This window comes from Ostrinia nubilalis, chromosome Z, assembly GCF_963855985.1.
Source record: "Ostrinia nubilalis chromosome Z, ilOstNubi1.1, whole genome shotgun sequence".
In the NCBI taxonomy this organism is placed as follows: Eukaryota; Metazoa; Arthropoda; class Insecta; order Lepidoptera; family Crambidae; genus Ostrinia; species Ostrinia nubilalis.
Genome location: NC_087119.1, coordinates 4,934,701 through 4,951,530, shown reverse-complemented (window position 1 = coordinate 4,951,530; position 16,830 = coordinate 4,934,701). Strand labels below are relative to the sequence as shown.

General features: G+C 36.6%; 1 protein-coding gene across 1 annotated transcript in view; it reads right to left on the bottom strand.

The window, feature by feature from the left end:
• The window catches only part of LOC135087039 (kalirin-like), a 145,010-nt gene that overhangs the window by 85,131 nt on the left and 43,049 nt on the right, over positions 1 to 16,830 (bottom strand). Inside the window, exon 15 of the mRNA XM_063981889.1 lies at positions 5,525 to 5,768. Within this exon, the coding sequence (XP_063837959.1) occupies positions 5,525 to 5,768 (244 nt within the window). The remainder of the gene's footprint in view (positions 1 to 5,524; positions 5,769 to 16,830) is intronic.

Sequence of the window (16,830 nt, the reverse complement as noted above, 5' to 3'; positions counted from 1 at the left end):
CGTCAAAAGTCTGTTTAACTCCATACAAAAAACACCGGTTATCGCCAAAGCTACGGTCAAAGTTAGGTCACGTCAGGTGGTGCAACTCAGCCAAAGAAAAAATTCATTTTGATCGCTAATGTCAGTTTGCAGCGAGTGACACAACCTCTCCGTCTGAAGGCCAGCGGCCGACTGCCGCCCGCACCCCGCGAAGGCCCCCTCAACAGCAAAACGTTCGGAATTTATCAAAAGTAAAATTTATGAATGAAAGTAATGTTCGATTGAAAAACGCAACGTGTCATTTAAAGATTATAGAATTCCTAATCTATTCGTGCAAAAATCTTTTAAATTAACATAGCCGTTTTGGAGGAGTAGGGAATTTAGGTAAAAAATCGATGTCCCGTATTTATTTTTTTAATCCAAAACAAAGAGACGTAGCGAAAATTCAAACGTCACAAATGTAGTCCTTGAACTGTTGTATAACATATATATTTTTCAACTATTTCTATCCAGCAGTAAAAGAGGAGTAGGCTTTACAAAATGCCCATTTGGCGCGGATTGAGGACTCTAATCGCCTTAAGCGAACTTTGAATGCCTATAAAATCATAACTACTTGGTATTTTTGAATGAAATAAAAAAAATTGTATATGTGTATGTAAAAGCTTAACTGTAACAAAGGTTTCAAGTGATTTTCCATACCTAGTAACATTCTCAATTATGCGTAGAAGAGACCAATTAACAGTGATGTCATTGATTAAGTAACCACTATTGTAACAAGTTTTATTGACAATATTTGAGATAGTTTCGATTTATAACGACATTTTAGCGACTTTATAAAAATACTCGAGAAATTACTACCATTCCATGTGATATTTTGGTTTTGACATTGAATTTTTTTTAATTTCATACAGCAACAAACAATTTCAATATTTGATGACAACTTTTCCTGATCACTAAATAAAATCACAATAACTATTCTTCCTTTTCCACTAACCGAGGTAAGAAGTAAGTACGTAAGTAGTATGTCTTAGACTCAAAAACTTAGAGAATCGAGATGTAAAGGTTAATCCGATTTGCTGGGCTTTGTACATGTTCTGGTCGAGCGAACTGAAAGCATTTGTCGAGCGTCAGCATTTGCTCAATTAAGTAGACCGCGTTAGGAATGCACACCAGCGTTCGATCTATACTAATTAAACTACATATTAACGAATTTAAAAAATCGTAGAGGGATACCACTATATGGGTATTTTATTGTGGCTTTGACATCGTATTTTTTTTATTTCGTTACAGCAACAAACAATATTTTGTGACGAATTTTCCTGATCCTGTTCCCTTTTCCACTAACCGAGGAGAGATGTAAATAGGTAAGTTTTGGAGAGTCGAGATGTTAAGGTTAATCCGATTTGCAGGGCTTTGTGCATGTTTTGGTCGAGCGAACGTCTGCAGTGTGCTCAAGTAGCCCACGTGAGGAGTGCACGCCAGCGTTCGATCTATACTAATTAAGGCGGCGCTCCGCTTCATTACAGCAGCATCTAACAATGTCTTCGAGCTTACGAACTCTCAGCCCAACTAACAATACCACATCCAAATTATCCTTGTTAATATTTCACCGCAAGATTTCAAACTTACAGAACTAACTCGGAATTGAAATCGTAACATTGCGACTGTTAGTTCGAATTAATTTGAAAACCACACTAGAGAGTTAATTGCAACCTAATTAAGCGAAACAAAGCGCATCAAACAGATACAGGTAGCACGTAATTTTCCACAAACTACATAAATAGAGTATCTGATGGGTGCGGTCGTTGAATTCACAAGTACGCGTAAGTTTAGTAAAAGGGGAATAAATAATATTCAGCGCTCACTAAGGACAAAACATTTTGTATCATAACCCAATATCTCGGGCATTGTGCGTTTTGTGGAAGCCACTTCAAAGGAACAAAGCGTATTCTTATAGAGCTTTTACTTACAGAGATCGAATATTGACGTACAATACGAACTGTCTGAATAAGGGTGCAATAAACTTCGCCTATGAAAGCACTTGCCATCGTAACTTTATTTCACATGAATTTTAGTATCGAATATGAACACTTTTTTTGGAAAAGCCTTCTTGGAAAAGTTCCGTTAACCCCTCGTGGTGAACGAAATATGCTTGTGTTACGAGTGGGTTCACCAAAATAGTCGAGTGGTCGGCGGGATTCGAACCCGCGGGCCGCGTTCCTCGGATCTCGAGTCGACCAGTCTGATACCTTACACGTCCGTTTGTCGCTTTACCATTTGTATTTATTCAATTTTAATAAATAAAAATCTATCACGAGTGCTGACCTAATTTTATAGAGATAAATCTTTCACTACTATAATGTATTTCAAAGGCCATTAATACTTAAAGGTAAAAATCTCCCTATTCTGCCTACGAAGAGCATTTCTCTTACATTTCCATTGAAAATCAAACTGGGGTTGAACATCGCACGCATGAATTTTCTCTGCGGGATGTGGCATTACATCGGGGCGCCGTCCAATACTCCGCTAATGTGACGTATTCAATACGAATGTAGCAATAGTTCATCAAATAACATGTGATTGGTTAATTTGCTACAGACGAGACTTGTAAATAAATCCAATATACACATTTAGTCCAGTCAATAAAGCATTATAGATGGAAATCCGTGGAACACAATTTTTGACTTTGGGACTTTATTTAGACTAGTTAGGAGGTGAACATAGCAAAAGTCCCCGCCCTTAGCCCTTGAGCCGGCGGGGTGAGGGGGGTTTAAAGGTACTACTTTTCGGTTTTTCGCTTAATCCTCGGAAACTATGCGTCCTAGTGACATGACTACTATGAACCAAAAAAAGCTTATTCAATTTGCTACAGGTGAGATAGTCAAGTTTTTCTATATCTTGTATAGTTTTTGCGGCATCTGTTCTAGAAGGTCTGTAATATTGGAAATTTTATATTTGTCTTACATGTTCCCATCGGGAGAAAATCGACCAAATCAACATTGAGCAAATATTTTAGACATGCGGAAGCATGTTAAGCCTAGTTCCAGGGAGAGGACTGCACTGTGCGTATATTTAGACGAATCAATTGGAGCCACTTTTGACTCCACATCACTCAAAAACTACTGTGCATTAACACTTCAAATTTGGCTCATGTGTTGAGACTTGCAAGATAAACATCAGCTTCAAATTTCATAAATATACCTCAAACGGTTCTTTAGGTATTGACGTCCAAAAAACTACATATCTGACCTATAGACCAAATTCTAACAACTTCCAGATGACCTTGAAGGTTCAAATTTGGCATACAGATAGGTAGATGTGTAAATACAAAGGAACAAATAAAAAACCAGTAAATTTTAACATTTTACATTTTTAGATAGATTTTAGTGTTCTAAATGTCGATTTTTGAACGTCAATACCTAAATAACCGTTTGAGGTATATTTATGAAATTTGAAGCTGATGTTTATCTTGCAAGTCTCAACACATGAGCCAAATTTGAAGTGTTAATGCACAGTAGTTTTTCAGTGATGAGGAGTCAAAAGTGGCTCCAATTGGGTCGTCTAAATATACGCACGGTGCAGTCCCCTCCCTGGAACTAGGCTTAACGTGCTCCCGCATGTCTAAAATATTTGCCTAATGTTGATTTAGTCGATTTTCTATTGATGGGAACATGTAAGACAAAAATAAAATTTCCAAAATTACAGACCTTCTAGAGCAGATGCCGTGAAAACTATAAAAGATATAGAAAAACTTGACTGTCTCACCTGTAGCAAATTGAATAAGCTTTTTTTGGTTCATAGTAGTCATGTCACTAGGACGCATAGTTTCCGAGGATTAAGAGAAAAACCGAAAAGTAGTACCTTTAAACCCCCCTCTCCCCGGCGGCTCAAGGGCTAAGGGCGGGGACTTTTGCTATGTTCACCTCCTAACTAGTCTAAATAAAGTCCCGAGGTCAGAAATTATGTTCCACGGATTTCTCTCTACACCGTCGTTAAAGCATTCATTGACTGGACTAATTACATCATATCATAAACATTTTGTATTAAGTCTAATATTAGTAAAAACTAAGTTCAAAGTCTTTTAGTATTTAATTTACTGACGTAGAAGTAATAGAGTTACAAGACTAAATGGCCATAAAACTAAACGAGCAATTGAATGTTTGAACGAGGCGTCCTAACAATTTGCTTCCGATTTTTAAGAGCTCTACAGGATATTAAATCTCGAAGGAAATCAGTAATGCAGGCTGCAATATACCATAAAATATTTTCTCGTAAAACACTTTTAAAAGTCACTTTGAGGTAAATTGTTTTCCTTTTGACGCCATAAACTTTCGCTGCGTACTTTTTCAAATACACTTTAATTTGCTTTTGAAAGGTACTTAAGATGCAATTACATACTAGTAACATGAGAGAAATGACGTTATAAAGAAAGCTCTTTTTATTCAATCTATTAGTTTCAATATTCTCTTCGTATCTTGACGAGATTGCATCAAGAATAATATTTTTCTCGACTCGACCGAACTCGTGTAAAACAAGGTACTTGTGCCTTAGCGTACTTTCTTTATTCTTAGTGAGGAGTGAATATTTTATTAGGAAAGTCCCAAGTAGCCGTCGAGATACTGAAAAGAACAGGCAGTTTCATTAGAAGTTTTGTTTTCGTAAATGTCGGAGTAGGTCTAGAGCAGAAGATTGATAAAATCTTATTACTATGAATAACTTTTGCAGCGATTTTGGTTTAAAAAGTGGACTAATCATTATTTCAACAATGTGGGTTTAAGCTTACCCTTTTCTGTATACTAGCATTGGGCAACACTATTTATTAAGGCCGCAGGTTACTGCCTTAATGAAACTGGCCGTTAAACATCGTCCACTTGTTTATACACTTTATGTCGACACCGACGATGCCCAAATGACTTTTCGCCCCCGAATCCGTCTCGAAGCGCTCACGGAAAAACTCATTACGAAAAATACTCGCGTAAGACAGACGACGAAATGAATTCCGCAAGATATATTTCGTGAATTGTTTGTTTTTATACGCCTTCTTATTTGAGAAATTTTGCATACTTTGTGTTGTCCAAGATGGGCCGTGCCGACGATACCTACCATGGATATACATTTTCAGTATTCTACACTGTTTGAGGTTCGTGACTTGGTGAGTTGCGTATGTTTGACGCCTGGTCTTAACTTCAACGCTAACTGCAGGTCAAGGTTCAGTCCCGCGGGCATAGAATGATAGGCATGATTTGCTTTAAAGGTTCGTCATAGCTACATATTCTTAAGTGGGTATTCCCTCTTGCATGATAAGAAGTCATCTAAAAATATTTAAAGAACGTTTTAATAGTAACAATAATACCAAATCGACACTATTAGTAATCAGTCGTGATATGCTGACAGAACAACGAACAGAAAATTGCGACGTGTACTCTGCAAAAGACCTATAGTTATTTCTAGCCTCTGTAATAGGATTCGGACACTGCCAGTTTTGTACATAGGCAGTTGCAGCCAAGGGCAACGTATGAGCATGAGCATGAAGGTGCGTGCTTACCTAGTCCTTCCTCACAGGGATGGCTGAGGGGCCGCCGGCTCGGCGACGTCTTCTGGTGCGGCTGCGGCTTCAGCACGTGCGCCGGCACAGCGCCCTCGAGCGGCGGCTCGCCGGGCGCGCGCACTACCCACCAGTCGGCGCGCGCCGCCCACGGCTCCACCACCTCCACCTGCTGCCCCTTGCTCACGGAGAGCTCGCCGGCGCCAGCTGATTGGTGCTCGCACACCACCCACGTCATCTCCGCCTGTCGAAGAACACGACGTTTAGTTTTGATCCTTTATGAGTTTGCAAGTGACTTTTTAGAATTTCACATAAGTTTTACTGCTAATAATGCTCTTAAATAGTTTTCGTTTGCAAGAAATAAAAAAGCCACGTTGTTAATAAGATTCAAATAACGATGTAATGATTGATAATGTGATTGAAAGATAAAATCATCCCTTTCCATTGAGTGTTAATAAAGATGGGTTATTATTTTACTAAGACGTTATGAAGACTTCTCAAGAAAATTTGAAGTGATGTTGCACTGTGCAGTTTTGATTATATTCACGAACATGTTGGCTACACAGCCGAGTTAAGCGATGGAAACGAGAGGTGGGAATAGTCACCTAAACGCTTGGCTATTAGTTAGCGCCAAAACTCTAAAGAAATTTTGTAAACAAGAATGAGCAAAGTTATAGATTGATGGACTAGAAGTGTTTGTTTTAACTTTGTATCACTTAGGAGGATAAGGGGTTTCCGTATCAATGTTATTGATTACATTGACGACTATAGTCGGACTAATTTGTTTGCAAGGTTGCTAATTACTTATCTTATGACTAAACAAAAGACTAATTAAGGGTTTGGTTTATTCTTTTTTCTTCCAAATATTAATACAATGAGTAAATCTACTGTTTAGTTAGAGGAGTTTGGTAACAAATCGATCGTAGTTTCAATCTCGTTAGATCGTAATTAAAATGGCAGTTTGAATCCGTCTTTGAGCCGGTTAAAGGTCAACCGGCGATGCGCGTGGTCCGAGTGACGCCGCACTCAAACGGACTGAAAGCTCCGTTCTAACAGATAAACCTAACCCTGGCCTAAACAAGTTCAATCTACGGAGTCAACTTTTGAGCTTTTAAGTCGGCTTACCGACTTTCAGGCTGACTACGGCTTTAATGTTTAAAATAAATGATAGCGCGACATTACATAATATGTATACACTTTATTATAAAGAAAAACTAAACAGAAACAATACTCAATTGAAATTGTATCAAAACAGCAGCGCAATTCAATCGGAAATGGTATAATTTATACCGCAATGTTAACCTTTAAACGCCCGCCTACAATATCCCAATTTCATATTTAAGGGGAATTAATCAATACATAACATAGCACAAAGGTATAGAGCGATGATTAAAATTTTAATTGACATTTGGTACGTGAAAATCTGTAATAATGAAGGTTTAGTGTAGAGTGCTAAGTGGACGGCCGTTAATGAGCACATTGATAAATGTGCTGGACTTTGAACAGGCTTATGCGAATTATGATAGAACTAACAATTTTATTAAACAAATAGAATTAAAACGGTTATATTACATTAATGTCTGATACTTTTAGATAAAACAAGTGTAGAAATATATAAGAGTAAAGTAACTTCAGAAGAACGTTAGGAGGATTGCATGGTTAGGAGATCAGCTTCAGTGTTTATTTCAGTGCGGAATATCCTTTGCAATTGTAATACGGTAACATTTTAATTTTCTTTTTAGTACAAATACTTTATAACATTAACACGTACTAACTTTAATATTTTGTTAGCAAATTACGAAAGGATTATTAGGATTTAAAACTAAGCGAAACAATTGAAATTAAACCAAAGTTAATTACAAACTAATTACATCTGTCAAAACATACAACGGCACAATAATTTTGTGCTGTTAGTGACTTAATTAATTCTCTAAGTTTATTTTTAGATCGAACGCAATCTTATGGCGCTTGGTGATAAGGTATAGACAGACATATAATTTTGTAATTTTAGTGACTTTTTAGAATACTATAATATATGTAGTGTCTAAAACTAAAACTTTTAAAACGAATGAAATATTTGAGACATTTTGAGGTTGTTGCTTCGAATGAATAGGCGCCCTATTACTAAACACATCAAATCGTTTGCGCGTTTATTGTCCGGCGGTCGGCCGGCCGCGCCGGTGATCGATGCTCGCGTTCAGGCGACAGATAAGTCAATTCGTCGATATACGATAAGATTCAATGACAACTCGACGCGATAACGCCTGCCCTGATAACCCACTGTAATAGTTTGCGATAGCGCCAATAACTTCTAATTGTTGGTTCACGGATCTTCAAATAATTATGACAATAAATAAATAGTAAGAGCCACCGGTGCTTTTCTTTCATTAATCATTTCTAATACATAAAATATTAATGTAATTTTTTCAGAAAAACAAGATCTATCTCAAGATATTTATTATAATGCCCGATCAACTATTCTACTACATAAAAACCAGCAACACAATGAGGAACAATGAATTGATGAAAATTTGATGGCAATATTGTGGACGAAACGAGACGATGCATAATGAAAAGTAAAATTACATTACAATACATTAGCATCAAGCGATCCTGAGTAGAAAATAAAAATGTTTGTCATGGGACTTCACATCGGGCGAGATGTTTTGATAATATGAAATAACGAGAGTGGCTCGTTGCGTAAAGGCGCCTCTACCTTAAAATACCTTTAGGGAAACAATTTAATAAAAATTGATCGATCGCTCGCGGCGCTCCTTACATTATCAATAAATTGTGTGAATATGTATTCGTACGTACGAGTATATTTGCTTTGCAGGCTCATATGTGCTTAACTTTAACGATTAACTACAACAGAATTACTATTCTGTTTTATTGTCTAAACAAACTTTTGTAGATTGACGTCCGCAATCCAGGTTGCGCCCGCAGCTGCAAAAATTGGAGTCCGTAAAAAATTGGATAAATCCTTTTTGGTTTTACCACGAAAGTAACTTCGTTGTCGGCCGTTCGGGAAATGCTACCACGAAACGACTACCGGCGGATGATACATCGATTTTTAACGTAAAGACATTAACGGTGTAGGGGCCGTGCGTTCAATCTCCGGCCTGTACCGTTTAGTTTGTTGGTTTAATCATTTTTTAACATTTACTTACAGATTAGAGACGGATTGATTGCTGCCCAATATATGATATTGTTAAACTGGAAACAATAAAAAATTGTCAAGAAACTCTGATGTTTTATAAGTACTAGGTGCTTTATATTCTGAGTTTCTGAAGCCAAATAGGACACTTGTACTTGTCTTAAACATAAACGTGAATATTTTACACAAAAACATTCAAAATAAACCAGTTTTAAAAATGAATATCAAGAAAAGATGTCTCCTTTATGAATCGCAAAATGTATTGCGAAAAGCGTTGAGTTTATACTTACTTCTACCTAGATAGAAACGTGTACCTAACAGCGAGCCCCGGGGGAGCTCCGCGACTTGTGTTTCAGGGGTGACGAGCCAATTCGTTAAGCGCCATGGCAACTCATCCGTGCTGCTGCGCAAATTGCAACTATACATAATAATCATTAAGCAGCTTTTACTTTGCTTATTAATATACTGCACATTAAAATACGATCTAGAGACACGTTTAAGTAGATAGAGTTTCTTCATTAACTTGGAGTTTGCTTTGTAGATCAAATTTTAATCGTCCAATTAGTTCGATCAGTGCAATACAGCGTAATTGATAGATTCAAACGGAGGCCATAGCGACAAACGTTCGTGTCTACGTTGTAATAAATTAAAGTAAAGCAATTTACTAACAGGCATATTGACGTAATATTTCATGTTATAGATCAGTATGCCGAATTAATCAAATTAAAGCGATGGTTTCCGGGACGACGTATTGTCTTCACACACACGTTAATATAAAACCGATTTATCAAACGCATTACATGATAAGTCGCTAGCGGGGCTTTTATTGTCCTCCTGCTTCTTATTTGGCTCATAAGATTTGACAAAATTAGTAAATGCGTATAAATAGTGGTAAAGTTTGAGCCAAATAAATATGTCACACTATATTCTAGTAAAAATTGTGTTTCTACAAGCAGATGTTGCTTATTTGTATCCAATATAAGATGAAGCGCGCAGCGAGCTACGGGGCGTGACGACGAGGCTGGAACGTTACTATCTCATTAGCTATACATACATCTTTTTATGGGTTAACCTATACAAAAATATCGTTTTAATCGATGAGCAACCGTTGAAGTTGAAGCTCTAGTTCAGCCATACGTACTCAACCTTCACCCCACGAGTATTTGTAGTAGGCCATCCATTTGCCAGATTATATTGTTATTTTGTGTTAGTTCCTATATTTAAACCCCAAAATGGGATGGGCTTTTGATGAGCGGTTCGTATTAGCGCCTAAGTAAATGAGCTTATGTTGCATTCAAGCTTTCCATGGCACCCAGGACATTAATGTCTTTCCTGATGTTGAGCATCGCTGCTTTAGTATGTTGATTAAAAATACACCGTTGCAAAGATAATGTTATAGCATACTTACGAATTTTTTAAAGCAAAGTAGGTCAGTAGCTAAGCGTTTTATTGTGCCAAAAAAGGTTATTAACTGAGACTATAAAGCGTTTATGGGGTTGTAAGAATTCAAGGCCTCGTTTAGGAGACAGTAATAAACGTGAAGTGCCGTCTCCCATCGCTTGACATGTTGCACGGCTGAGTTCGGGACAAAGACGCGTCGCTCCCCTCCATACAAGCGTGTGACCGAGTAATTTACTGAAAGGTTCGCAGGTATCATACAACAAGAAACCTATTGAGCTAAAGGGTTTTGTTAATTGATTGCCCGACGCTCGCAATTTGTTACAAGTTTCAAAAGTTTGTGTGATAAGATCGTCGCAAATATTGAGGGATAAGCTCAGCTATTTACTTTTAAAAGCTGCGATCGAAACGTTAGAACCTAAGCTCATATTCTAATAAAACTATTATATCAATGCTTTAATTAAATTATTAATGTAGAGTTTTAGTAACAACTTTGTTATCATGAGTAAGCAGGTAAGGTTGAGGTTGGCAGACCACATGATGTGACATTTAGTAAAAATGTGGCTCCGAACTAGACGAAAATTGGCACGTGACAGAAAGTAAAAGAGAAATTTTCAATAGTCTGAGCGAGATAAAAGGTAACGCTGAATAGTAAATAATATTCCATATTTCATGCTCACTTTATTACTCCATATGGAATTGTGGATTGTCCTAATATCACTAAATATTCCCAAGCGATGAGGCCTAATTTATATCCACAAAAAATTGAGAGCGAAATAACTGCCTACTAAAAAGGATTAATAAGTTTAATTAGTGAATAAAACCCAAACCAAACGAAAACCAAAATTATATGGTTCCGTGCGTTTCATCCCCCGACTGAACAAAGTTTGTGAAAGGCTTTCTGGACATATTGGATCGCCGCCGCTGCGCTTGTGTAGCTACATTTTATATTCAATGATTTTGTATTATTTGTGAGATTTCCTCCACATCATATTAAAGTTTCACCGATGGGGGTCGAATTTAATTTTATCATGTCACAGAAGTCATTGCGCTTTATACGAGTATGCATGAATATTGTGAATACTATTCAAATAGCTTACATGGTTGCTCTAAGTCGGTTATAACAATATTTCCGAAAGTAGTAATACTTACTGTCATCCCTCAGCACAATATAACTAATTTAGTTGTTGCCAAAATATTAGAAATTTTCACGCAGTCCGAGCTGTTGGCATGGACTATTAATGAATTTGGTGTGGTCTCGGTAAAGCGGCCCTCGGCGAAGGTAGGACAAGGATAATTTCGCGTGTTACTATCAGAATTATATCACGCGCTAATTGATATTCCTTGTCACAAGTTTGGTTAATTGTGCGCCTAGATGGTGACTTGCCATTTGGCTAATAAATTAAATCACGCCTCGTCACTGCTCCATTAAACCCTACTTATGACAACATTTTTCAAAGTCATTCTACCGGCATGCTAATAAGGTTATCACTTAGGTTTTCGTTCAATTCGTAGCGCATCACTAAGTGATGGCTATAAAAAAGCGTAAAAAAGTTTGTCCCGGAATTATTTACAGTAATAAATAATAGGTCCTTCTTTTTGCTTTGTGTAGGAATGCTTGCAAATTATGCAAGCTGTCTACGATAGATTATAATTGAGAAGAATATCTGAAAAATTCAACGCTACTACATTGCCGAAGTACCTGATTATCCCCGTCAGATAGAATTTCGTATATTTCAATTGACACTTTCTGTCATTGGCTATTGTTTTAGAGTAGGCGCACACCGTTGATTTTTCGTCGGCCGATAGTTTAGTCGGGCAGTTGATCAGTATGGGCATGTATGGGAGTGCGCACACTACGCCGATTCGATTTGGCCGATTCTTCATACAAATTAAAATCGGGCACAACTATCGGCCAACTAAAAATCAACGGTGTGCGCCTACTCTAATCGTCGGCCTTTGATTTGTTGCTAGATTTGAAAGAAAATAAATACGAAACAGAGTATTACGAAATTTATTTGGTGCTCTACTTTTCCACTTCTTGAACGTAATAAACAGTACTTGGTGCAATTTAATAGGTGTTTACGAACAACGCCACGAACCGAACACGTGATTACCATGAACATTATGACCATAAGCCTTGGACGAATCACCATAAGCTCAAATGAGTCACACTGCGATGAGTTTGCTGCAGTTGTGATTCACGAGCACGAGTTCTAGTAATACCAGTGCATATAATATGTTCAATACAAGTTGTTGATACTCTTGGTTAAATTGATAAAAAAATAATAGATATTCCGTAAATTAATATTCCTGTTCTGCTTTTATCGTCTAAATAAGTATGTTTCCGTATAATGGTATAATTTTTATTTCATCGTTTACTTAGTACACATGAATTCCAATTAATAAAAAGCTATATTTTTTTTTCAATTCGAACCACAGTACCTTCTTACTCAAAAACTTGTTTAATAAATATGTTTTAATACTCTAACCATTCCTACTCAAGCCCTGTTCACTTAATTTTCTTTATAATTTGCAAAAACCATTTAACGTGAGAGCATGCATGCGAACAAACAAGTATTCGATCAAACGGACAGCTGCGCTTCGACCCGCTTTGTTCCAGAGAACTAAATTGGTTATTAATCCCATCTTCGGATATTGGAAAACTGTTTTCAGGTCAGTCAAGCTGTATTGTTAATTATCTCGTACGTGTTGAGACGCCATGCACGAAATAAAATTTTGTTTACATTCTCTGAATTTTCGCATCGTGATATATCGAATCAGGGATTAAGATATATCAGGTGCAGGGAAGCAATCGTGTCCTTCAGAGAGAAACGATTGGCGTTGGAGCTGGGATTGACGGCAGCTGTAATAGCAAAATCCTTTTAGTTCTGTTCTGCATTCTCAGAAAGTAATCATTGTTTTTCGTTTGAATACAATCACACATTTAAATCTTTGATTTAAAAGATTAAAAAACGTGTTACGCATCAAATTGCTCTTAAACAATGCAAGAAATTGTTATATTGATAGAATAATACTTTCATATACCATTCCATGCTATGCCAAGTTAAATTATTGCAGGATAGAGTCGTTATTTTTCTTGCGTAATTATTATAACGTTTCAATTAAGACCTATCAATCAATATTGTTTGATTAATTTGCAACGTAGGATACCACATCATATCTAACAATTCCGGCCAACCTTGTGCCATTTCCGGATTACAAAATGGGGACTGCGTTCCCTCTGCCGCTCCATGTTGACATAAAACTTGTATATGTTACGGTCAAAGTGATAAATGTGAAAATTATGAATAATCGCCGGTTATTATGAATAATTACCGCATGATTTGGTAAATGTGATTAATATGAGGTCATTTATGTGTGTATAAAACTAAATAGGCGGCTTAGGGGTGGCCCAAGGGCCACCCCCGCCGCACCTTAACCTATTTTTCACTTTAAATCAAAACATTATGTTATAGGCATCATGGAAAAGTAATATTATGCAAAAACATTCCAAACTCATTATGCCAAATTATATTAATATATGATATCAAAACGTTCAAAAGTTTGGCTGTACACGAGCACGTACACAAGATGTTGTTCTCTTTTATGAAATTTGTTAGTACTAAGGTTGAATTATTAAATAATCACTGTTAAATGTGATTAATTTATCACTTTCACCGCGACTGTCGGGAATTATTCATAATAACCGGTTATTATTAATAATTTTCAATTTATCACATTAACCGTAACATATACACAGAGCGCTTCGAACCATCTTCCTGACTGCTACCTCCAATAAAGGAGAAATCCCTGTGTATATTTACTTTTCCTTCTAACACCATTACAATTTAGCATTGACTGAACTAAGCACACTACACGAAATGCGGACTGTGAAGCTTTCGCTCAACTGCGCGTCGTTGAATTTGCCAATTGTCTGCGTGAAGGTCATATTTATTGCTAGCCAATTTACTACTGTTTCTGTGAGGAGTTTACGAATCCGTGGTACTGTGACTCTGTCACCAGAATACTTAGTAACGGGCACAGTTCACATTATACCAAAAAGAAGAATCTACGTCACTATACGTAGACAAGAATACGGATTGGATGAATAAAACCAAATATTGAATACTGAATGAACTGAGTAATCAGTTAATAGGCTGATATTAAAAGATCAACTATTAGAAGATCAGATTAATTATTGTTTCTGCGACAATATCAACATAGTTACACATATAAAAGTACTTACAACGTTTGTGTCCTAGTTATCCGGTTATCGCTGAACTGTAGACAACTAACTGCTTCCAAAATCAATCTCATCCAATTTTGAGAGCGACATCCCGACAAACGCCGCCCAACGCTAAAGTCAAAGCTAAAGTTACCGTTCACCCCAACTTCCCGCTACGAACGAGCAAACTAAGCGCGGGATTTATTTACAAATGTACAGATATGCATAGGATAGGTCACGCGGCGTCACAAGCCCGCCGTGGCTGAAATCGTGACTAACGGTTACCTATACTTCACCATATTATTATTGTATCTGAAGTACATGTACCTACTTCAGATACACTAATATGGTAAAGTAATTTAAATACTTGACATGATCCATAATTTGTATTTACCTATTTTACACTCAACATTGGTTTCTGAGAATCACAAATGAAAATTCACACTCAATTTTCAAAGTGAAAAAGAAATTGCCACCATGTGACATTTTCATTGGTTTGAACGGTTTCCGATACAAAAAGTTGCATGACAAAATGTTCTCGGAAATCGAAATTTCAACAGAACAGAAATCCACGTGCTATTATTTTAAACGGCGGCTCTGTGACGGGATTTTTTTCCGCTCACTTTATCGTGATTCTTTGTACTAAAAATCCATCATGCTTGCATCATAATTCATAACTCACCAGGAAGGAAAAACTGTGCAAAGCAATTGCATTGGATATAATTTATAACAAGATCACAATTAGTTATCTTTTTTACAACTTGCATTTTTGAATACTGACTCTTTTGTAGGCGATTATTTACTGGTAGCTATTCAATTAAAGCGTTCGACATGTCGATTAGATTGTTGCATGTTGAAGGCTCGTCGCCATCTAGATGAACGAAGTCCTCGTGCGAACCGCCAGTTGTTGAAGTGGACGCCGACAGAATGTTATACAATAGCTGGGGATTTTAGTTTTGTTAATGAAGAATAAATCAATCCAACCAGAATAATGCATTCATATCTACATTTATCTCCATGACTTTATAGTCACCTTTAACAACATCATTTAATTTTGTGTGCGTTTACAGCCAAGCTTAAATAAATCCAAGCTATAATTAAGTATTTGTATCATAATCACCTTCACAAACCAGAATGGGCGCTCATATTTTGGTAAAGCACTCAATGATATTACAGAGGGATTACTGTTTGCCGCCAAGATTGGCAAACTACATAAATTGTGCAAACAATTCATGTAGTAAAAGACAAAATCTAATGTCTACACATTTAGTACTTAATTTGTTTTGACCACCACAACATTTATTTTCCATACATTTTTATCAATGTTTCGCAATTATACAAAAGAAGACTTTCTGTTTATTTTTTTCTGAGAAAGATTAAATGTTTTTATATTGTCATCTGTCTTCTCAGCATTGCACTAGAAGCGAGATTGTGTTTGTGTTCAAACTCCTATTTACTGATAATTAATTGCGTTGGCTCTTAGACAATAAAGAGAGGAGCTTACTCACAGTGTGAGTACGTTCTGTGGTATCGTCTCAATGGCAAGATACTCCTAAGGAGCATCCGCTCCACAAATTATTGGTTTTTGAGTATTCGTAGTGCGAGTGTTTTTCGCTCACGCAAATTTTTACACGATGACGCAATCCGAACTTTTAAGAGAGCATGTAATTACAAACTCTAGTCGAGTAAGATCTAGATTTGGATTCATGTGCTTACTACTGTTAGGGTCGCGAAATTGTTCCTATCCTACGTAACAAACGCTTTACCAACGGCTGCTCGCAAACCAGGTTGGCAAAGCGTAATATAGAGAGAAATGCTTCACAACATTCCGTAATACATAAATGTAAATTTATGACAATTGAATGCTGTTTCAGTGCCACCAAAAGTGTTTGGCATGACATAACATCTGGTTCATTCAGCAATCTGTATCACACATCCCAGTAGTGAAATGCAATTACGTTTTATATCCGGCCACTTGTAGACGACATGTGGCACCAATATATTCTATAGCTTTATAAATACATTTGATGCCAACTCAAGTGCTGGCATTTTTATTGAACAACAAACATCGGCCTTTCAATGTTTTCGTATATTCGTACGAACTCAAAAATATATTTTATCAATTTAGAACTTTGATACCTATCCTTATCGGAGAAATCAAATGTTCTTGAAGTATGAATTACTTTGAAATCCACAGCCATGCCATCTCCATCTTAAAGAAATTAAAAGGTTTTCCAAATCTTGATAAATTGAAAAACATAAAAATAGAAAGACTTAAGAAAACAGTTAATTCTACATTAAAAATCACTGGACGTTTCAATCTACAACAACAAATTAATGGTAAAAGTATAAAAGACTTTTAGGTCATGCAAAAACTAGATAGAAGAAAGAAGGAAAATAAAATACGAATAATTGTGCCAATCGGTAAAATAAAACAGCTTTTTGATTTAAAATATAAAGATTATTTGAAGGCGAAAGTAAATTGGTATTACTTTTAAAATATCGCTCAATGGACAATAAAGA